Here is a 9,028-nt window from a genome sequence, read left to right as displayed (position 1 = left end):
ACTTTGCTGAAGAATCATCTCTCAGGACATGAGACAAACACTTATTTTTAATTTGGGTAGATCGAATTTAAACTGAACTTTCAAAGTTAGTTTTCAGTGGCATCTGTTAGTGGACAGTGCCATGAAGCCATTCAGAAGGACTCAGCTGAATCCTGGTCTTGGTAAGATTCTCCACCACCAAGGTGTATGTCTGCGCTATCTGTTACAGACCATCGGTTTTCAAGACTTTACCATGTTCCAGTTAATCATCACAGAGAACGGTAACCTGACGAAAAAGTAAACTTTATCGGGTTTCCCGGGTAGAGAGAATCAGCAAGGGTCAGATTGTTTTTCTTTTCATGTTTCAAGACAAAAATGGGGCTCTGGGATTGTCACAAAAGTTGAAGACATGATTGTCAAACGTCTAGGACTCTAGCCTCTTGTTGTCTACATAGTAACCTGAAGACTTAGGTTCTATGTAATATACAAATATATTTCTGGTTTCAGTTTGTTTATTCTGACTGGGGACAAAGGGGAGTGGAACACAGACACCTGCATGTTTGAACACACAGGCTAGTGTATTCTAGCACAGGCATCTACTTTGGACTTTGAGAACCGATAAGGCTGAAGGTGGTGACCAGCCAGTGTAGAGGAAGTGGGGTTCCTTGATTCTATGTGACAGGAATACAGAAAGTTCTGTTTTCAGCTGGTACCATGGTGGTGCTAGATCTTTCCACCTTATGGCTGTACAGGAGAAACATGGAAATTGTGGTCAGGAAGCACTGCTACTTGACAGTGTTTCTGGTGGCTGAATTTGGGCAAGAAGGAGCAAGGAACTGGTAGAAACAAAGCCACATTCTTCCAGATATACTAAGGACTCCTAGGGTGACAGTCTCAGAGATTTCAAACATCCCTGATTGTCTAAAAAAAAACACCAGGATCCCCAAAGGAGGCAAAATTGCATACTGAAAAATGATGGAGATGGTGTGTCTTGCTTCTTCACATTCATCCTGGTGTGATTGTCTAACCAAAAGTAGAAAGAATAAAGCAGTTAAAAAATACATCCATTATGGAATAGGAAAATCCTGCCCAAAACACATGCCCTGGTGTGTCCTGCTTGTGTTACCTTATAGTTGTCACATGCTTCTTGTTGTGTTAAGGAAAAGCAGAGGGAAAAATGAGATGTCTTGGAGAGTTCAGAAAATCCATGAATAAAGAACAGAACATAGGTGTGAATTCTGCCCCAAACCCACAGAATTAGTATGGACAGGAGAAATCTTAATAAATATGTGCTTTGCCATACAGAAGCTTTGTGATTTTATGAGGTCCCATTTGTCAATTCTTGATCTTAGTGCATGAGCTATTGGTGTTCTGCTCAGGAAATTTTCCCCTGTGCCTATGTGCTCCAGGCTCTTCCCCACATTCTTTTAATAGGACAAAACAGCAACCAACAGATTTGGAAAAGATCTTTAACAATCCCATATCCGATAGAGGGCTAATATCCAATATATACAAAGAACTCAAGAAGTTAAGATTCCAGAGTCAAATAACCCTATTAAAAATGGGGTACAGAGCTAAACAAAGAATTCTCAACTGATGAATACTGATGGCTGAGAAGCACCTAAAGATATGTTCAATATCATTAGTCATCAGGGAAATGCAAATCAAAACAACCCTTAGATTCCACGTCACACCAGTCAGAATGGCTAAAATAAAAAACTCAGGTGACAGCAGATGCTGGAGAGGTTGTGGAGAAAGAGGAACACTCCTTCATTGTTAGTGGAATTGCAAGCTGGTACAACCACTCCGGAAATCAGTTTGGTGATTCCTCGGGAAATTAGACATAGTACTACCAGAGGACCCAGCTGTACCACTCCTGGGCATATATCCAGAAGATGCTCCAACATGTAATAAGGACACATGCTCCACTGTGTTCATAGCACCCTTATTTATAGTAGCCAGAAACTGGAAACAACCCAGATGCCCCTCAACAGAGGAATGGATACAAAAATGTGGTATGTCCACACAATGGAGTATTACTCAGCTTTTAAAAACAATGAATTTATGAAATTCTTAGGGAAATGGATGGATCTGGAGAATATCATCCTGAGTGAGGTAACCCAATCACAAAAGAACACACATGGCATGCACACTCTGATAAGTGGATATTAGCCCAGAAGCTCAGAATACCCAAGATACAAACCACAAACCACAAGAAACTCAAGAAGGAAGACCAAAGTGTGGATACTTCATTCCTTCTTAAAAGGAGGAACAAAATACCCATGAAAGGAGTTGCAGAGACTAACTATGGAGCAGAGACTGAAAGAAGGACAATCCAGAGACTACTCCACCTGGGAATCCTTCCCATATTCAATCATCAAATCCAGATGCTATTGTGGATGTCAGCAAGTGCTGGCTGACAAGAGCCTGATATAGCCATCTCCTGAGAGGCTCTGACAGTGCCTGACTAATACAGAAGTAGAGGCTCACAGCCAACCATTGGACGGAGTACAGGGTCCCCAATGCAGGAGCTAGAGAAAGAACCCAAGGAGTTGAAGGGTTTGCAGCCTCTTAGAATAAACAACAATATGAACTAACTAGTACCCTCAGAGCTCCCAGGGACTAAACCACCAACCAAAAAGTACACATGGTGGGACTCATGGCTCCAGCAGCATATGTATAGTAGAGGATGGCCTATATCAATGGGAGGAGAAGCCCTTGTTCCTGTGAAGGTTTATGCCCCAGTGTAGGGGAATGCCAGGGTCAGGAAGTGGGAGAGGGTGGGTTGGTGAGCAGGGGGAGGGGAGAGGAAGCAGAATTTATTTTTTGTTTTGTTTTTGATATTTTTTTGGAGGAGTAACCAGGAGAGGAGATATCATCTGGAATGTAAATAAAGAAAATGTCTAAAAACAAAACAAAACAAAGAAATGTTTTAAAGTGCTAAAAAAAAAATCAAGTTTCAGGCCTCATTTTCTTAGAGCTATTACTAAGTCACCAGCAAAGAAAGCTTACGCTTTATCTTGTAAAGAAAGTCACAGTTGTTTATCTTGCTACCAGACTCTAAAAGAAACAAAGCAAAACAGAACACCCCCAAAAAGCTCATATACAGGTTTCAAAGGAACTTTTTACTATTCTTTTATTTCACATGACTGTTCTTACTAATTAACCACAACTTCTCTTAATGGTAAATAATTGGAAAACAAAACCAAAAACGATAATAAAATGTTTAAGGTTGAAAGAAGTTGTGATGGTCTAAAAAAAAATCCTCTTAAGAGATCTGGATGCAAGTTATAAAGGTCTAAGGATGTGGAAGTTTGAGTACATTCTGAGGGTCTAAAATGTTTTAAGATATGTAAATACAAGTTGTGATGATCTGACAATGTAATAAATAAATAAAGAAAGAAAGAAAGAAAGAAAGAAAGAAAGAAAGAAAGAAAGAAAGAAAGAAAGAAGAAACATGTGCTTTAAGAGCATCTAGGCTGTGAGGCATTGAAGACCCCTGAGATCCAGGCTGTCTATTGTGTTGAGAGGAGCCCATAAGGGACAAATCCAGTCACAGCCAGCTGTAGCTGAGGTCTTCTTCCCCATGCAGCCAGAAGAACCCTGGGCTAGTCTCAGACACATTTGTCTAAATCTCAGAATAAAGTGTTTTCATCAGGGTTTGACTCCATTTCTAGTAGACTTGTCTGAAAACATTAGCAAAGATCCTAATCGACCACTCCCCGTTGATACACATTTTCCACAGGTCCAGGTTTTAAAGCAGCCTTCAAGTTCTTAAAGCTTTAGTGAAACACCTTCTGCATCTGTTTTCCTGAATGTGACTTTACGGCACCCAGGACTCCATTCCACTTGTCAAATTGCATCGACTGCACGAGTGTCTTATTACTCATTTATTAAAATGGAATATGCTTAGCTTTGTGACTCATTTTTCTTCTAGACAAAGTTTTTTTGAGAGGATCAAATATGTATGAAAATTACCTTTAAAATAAGAATTTATGTGAAGCAAAGTATATTCAGAGTTTTTATACATTGGGAATCTCTCTCTCTCTCTCTCTCTCTCTCTCTCTCTCTCTCTCTCTCTCTCTCTCACACACACACACACACACACACACACACACACACACACCAGACTAGTTTTTCAATTTGGCCTGGGCATTGTGAGAAATTTTCCTTAGGAAATTATTAAATATTTAACTTGGGGGAGGTCTGTTTGCTCGTGGTGCTGTTTTCCAAAAGAACATCAGCAAACCATTCTTCGTTTGGGGACAAAGGGTCAGTCACTTACTGGAAGCTTATGGGAACCTTGCCCATAAGCTGTTTAGCCACAAGAATCTATTATAGTTGGTTTCTGAACCGAACAAATTACTCAGATTTATTTTCAGTCCTTCCTAATGACAACTGTCACCTGCTCCTTCCTACTCATTACAGCCAATGGTTTCCTTCCCAGCAACCACATTTTCTAGTTTAGCCCTTTGCCCTCTTTTAAAGGAAAGAACAAAAACAAACATGAAACATCATCAACAACAACAATGACAGCAACACACTGACTGATTCCTGTCATTTCTGGTAGGCTCAGAATCAGAACTGAGTTCTTAGTGGTAGATAATTTGTCTTTAATGCCACTATAATTAGTTAATAGCACCATTCTGCTGGTGAGTTCAGAGGTTACTGAAAGTGGTTTTGGTCTATCCTTACCTTGGCTACTAAAGTCTCCAGATTAAAGCAGAGTTTTGACTTCACTAGGTGAAATGTTTCATTTCACGTGCACTGCTGAATAGCCAACGATCACCCAGCAGCCTGAAGTAACAGCTACTTATAACCTCCTAGTCGGATGAGTCATCGGTCTGACAGCTCATGTCTGTGTTCTGTGTCTTGGGCATCATGGAACTTAAATCAAGAGGGTGCTACTCTAAGCGCTCTCCTGAAGACTTGTGGAAAAATCCACGCCCTGAACAAGTCAGGTTGTAGGAACGATTCTGTGTCTTGAGTTTGTAGGACTGTTTGCTTGTGGCTGGTTGCTGGAGGTCTCTCTCAGGAATCGTGTCTACATGCTTTTCAAGTTACCCTTTTCAACTCCCAGTCAGCAATAGTACACATGGTCAGTCCTCCTTAATTTTTGACGTTTCTGATGTTCTCTTCAGAAGCAGGAGGCCTCCCTGTTCCCAGCCACACAGCAACTCTTGTCTTCCATCCCTGTCTATCCTAGGAAGCTATGCAGTTGACTAAAACATGAATTCTGTTAAGGGGTGTCCCATTCTAAAGTTTTAGGCCAGAAATTTTTTACAGACCATTTCAGAAATACTTCCTTTAACATATTGAAATCGCAGAAAAAACGGTCTAGCTACAGGCAGTTCAACCAATGTGTATATAGCACAAGCCTTAAGTGAATTATACATCAAAACTAGCTTTGCTCTGGGAGCACAGCAGGGATACGATGCTAGTCAGCCTTCTTAGGCAGGAGAAATGGAGTTTGTTGTAGCCAATGGAGCAGGGAAAGCAGGAACCGTTAGAGTTGTTCAACATGTCCTGAGAAGCTGTCCTTCAGGAGGTGCTGGTCCCTTACAAACCATCGCTTGCCACTTTAACTTAGCAGCCTCAGAGAATGGGGCACTGTGAGTGAATTTTCCCAACAACATTAGCAAACATGTGTACCTCTTTAGAAGATTTAAAAAAGAAAAAAAAAATGAGGCAGTGTCTCATGTACTTCAGGTTAGACTCAACCTTACCCAAATGAGGACGTGACTGCTCGTAAGTATTGTTGAGGAGAAGTGTTTTATTGTAGATATGAGGGAAGAGTACACCTAGAGACATCTGGAAGAGTCCAGACTGAGAGGAGAGAGAGAGAGGAGGAAAGTGAGAGAGGAAGAGAAGAGAATCAAGAGAACAAAGAGGCTAAGAGACAGCCAAGAGAGAACCATGAGAACCAAGAGACATAGGTGAAGTGACAGGATCATATAGCAAAAAGAAGCTGAGGAAAGGGGAATTAAGTGCCTGGGTTGGAGAGGTTTAAGGTAGGGGGAAGGGATGAAAAGGGCAGAAAGGAATCATAGACACTGAGAAAGCCTGGAGGCTAGCTGTATACGCTTGTATGTTACTAGGCACCACCGTTAACCTTTTGTCCTGGCTTTCTTTGGCACCTGATACTCAACTATGCACTCCTTTAATATTTTTAAAATTATTTTTGAGGGAGTGTTAAAATAATTAATTTGGAAGCCATTCAGTTGAGCCAGGTCTAGCAACGTGGGTACCTACAAAAGCAAGCAAGCAAGCAAGCAAACAAACAAACAAAAAAGTAAGGTAAATGGAGTATCCAATACTTGACATTGCAATATGACATTGCCACTTTCTATAGCTGTTCTGTGATATCCATATGTGGCTGGTGGAGCCCAGGTGAATATACCTGACAGTGAACAGTAAAGTTATACGTGAACCTAACCAATCACAAACTGCTAACATCTAACTAAAAATTTTCCACTTTAATTAATCAAGTGTATTCTTCAACCTAGTCTTCTTGTAGCTGACACTTATGTTAGGATATTTCTTCATGTATTCTTCAACTTGTTTATTTCTCCTTTTCTTTGTCCATAACACAAGGAAGAGAGCTACCCATGTCTGGTGCCATTTCGTCATGCCCCATATACTGACTCAAACATACCACGGATTTAGCACAAGGAATGTAGAAAAAAGTTGCGACTACACTGCTCTGGTAAAGTTGAGCATAACATGGGCAAACTTACTAAACATGCAGTCATTGTTTATGTAGATGGAGAGAGAAAACTTACAGATTCTAAGATGCTGGTGAAGCCATAGGAGACTGTAGAGCAGTATTTAAAGAGAAATCTGAATACAATTGAAAAACTGAATGCCATATTTTCCTTCTGTGTCCCTATTAAGGGCGAATAAGGTAAGCGAGCTTCTCCTCTATGCCATTAGAATATTTAAAACAAAGACATCTCTCCCTGAAGTTCTTATCAACCCTTTTCATTCTTCTGCTTCATCATACTTAGAGTTTGCCACATTGGAACACGGCCAGTATGATGCAGTTTATACTCAATGAGCTGACTTGATTTTTTTTTTTTTACTCTATACCATGGCAGGGTGGTTGGAGCAATGAGTAGAACAGCTCTTTACTCAATTAGGTACCATTGAGGAACATACTCAGTCCAGTACCTTTTTTAACAATATAGGTAACTTACATTGTACTTAATCAGGGGAACAATGAACCATACATCATTAGGCTTCTCCAAAGAAACTATAAAAATGAGACCGACTCTTGGGAAGAGAATACAACCTCAAAACCATGTTTAAAAAAAAAAATCACAAGTTCTACTTGTCTTTGTAATCAGTTATCAATACAAACCTTTTATAGCTGATTATTATTAGGTTAATAAAGTAACGATAGGATATTATTATTAGCACTGCACTTTCCTTACCATGAAAAATTTAACCATATATAAAATTAAACAAAATAGTATGTACCCATCAATGATTCGGTGGTTACATAATTTGGCTCAATAATAGAGCTGTTTTTACAGAGACAATCTTAGTAGCTGTTGTTCATTTCACTCACTTGAGTTCTTTCACCATTCTAATACATTTGCTAATATACTAAATATTTGCTTTGAATGCAAAGTTTCCATTTGTTGGTAAATGTTTATATACTATTAATGGTGATGGTCTCAGCTTAGAGAAACTTCAAGGAGACCCTACTATTTTGTGTAAAGAATGCTGCTTATATAAAGTAACTAAAGCACAAAGACATTTTGGTTACATGATATTTTCTCCGGACCTCATAATAAGAACATAACATTTTTTGCACATGTTATGTGGGGAGGACTGTGCTATAAGGGCTCTGCCTGCAGTTTTTAAACAGCTTTGTGTTTTATCACTGGGCTGTGTCATTTTTATAGATCAGAACTCCAGAAACTGTGAGAGATTAGTATCACTCATTCACTGGCCTGAATCACACAAAAAGTATTAGGCAGAATCTTATTTCTTTAAGTAGTATTTTATTTCTATATTTGATATTTTGAAAGGATTAAAAATACTGTACTTGCACCATTAGGAACAAGCAATGACATGCTAGCATTTTATATAGTAATTGTTTAAAGTAAAGAACTTCTGCATCCAGAGGCGGAACACATTTGGAAGATAAGGGAGTGAGAAGCCACAACCATAGGAAAGAGTAAGAAACCAGCGGAGTTCCCTCAGACGAAGAGAGACGAAACAGGACAGCTTCACAATAACAAATATTAGGGACATAAAGGAAATCAATAAAAGTATTGATTTTCAAGTCAACATTTTGCATTTTCTATGTTTAAATTACTTTTCTTGTTGACCTCACTTTTTTTTTAAAGGTAACTCATAACTTTGGCCCATAAACAACAAAAAAGAGCGACTTACGTGTCAACTGAAATAAGTTTCTTCTCTTCGTTGCCAGAAGCGTAGTTCCACACGGCTTCAGTAATTCCGATGAAATAATGCTTATCTCTTGCCCAGGCTAAGGAACTACACAAAACCAGAAATGTACTAAGCAGCAAAAACTTCATTTTCCTCCCTTGTGGAGCCCTCGATGCAATAAAGTGAAAGCAGAAGCAGGCACTTTTATAAATAGGGCTTTATTTTGCTTGACTGACACAATTTAATGTTGCACAAGAGTAAAGCAAATAGCATTTTCCAACTCAGATTGGTTCTGGTAAACCATGACCGGGAAAAACCAAAACAAACACCGTTCCCAGTAGCCAGGCTTCTCTAACTACAAAGGAATGTCATCCGTTTGTGCTGGACATGCGCAGCACGCCTAACTGTATTTTCTTCCATTCATCGTGTGAATTCTAGGACACCAGAGAACATCTCTAAATGCTCCCTTTGTTCTTCTAGAAATCCCAGGCACTACAGCACCTCACCCAGAGTGTTTTTACTAATCCAAGGTAAAAATGAATCAAAACATCTTGTTAACGACCTTAGAAGACTAGGAAAAACATACTTGCAATTTTAAAGATATGAAACATTTAGCACATCGTAAAAGTAACCAATAAAAATTTCTTTT

At 39.3% G+C, this 9,028-nt stretch overlaps 1 protein-coding gene across 4 annotated transcripts in view; it reads right to left on the bottom strand.

The window, feature by feature from the left end:
* Nucleotides 1-8,755, bottom strand: part of Cp (ceruloplasmin) — a 55,734-nt gene extending 46,979 nt beyond the window's left edge. For 3 of the 4 annotated variants that reach the window (XM_031376430.1, XM_031376429.1, XM_031376431.1), the window contains exon 1: nucleotides 8,383-8,754. In XM_031376430.1, the coding sequence (XP_031232290.1) occupies nucleotides 8,383-8,528 (146 nt within the window). In that variant the 5' untranslated portion in view covers nucleotides 8,529-8,754. Of the gene's footprint in view, nucleotides 1-8,382 lie in introns of all 4 variants that reach the window. The other variant, XM_031376428.1, reaches the window with a different exon arrangement.
* Nucleotides 8,756-9,028: the final 273 nt, after the last annotated feature.

Source organism: Mastomys coucha, unplaced genomic scaffold (genome assembly GCF_008632895.1).
Source record: "Mastomys coucha isolate ucsf_1 unplaced genomic scaffold, UCSF_Mcou_1 pScaffold17, whole genome shotgun sequence".
Classification (NCBI taxonomy): domain Eukaryota; kingdom Metazoa; phylum Chordata; class Mammalia; order Rodentia; family Muridae; genus Mastomys; species Mastomys coucha.
Note: the sequence above shows the minus strand (reverse complement) of the source record. Positions and strands in the feature narration are given on the sequence as shown.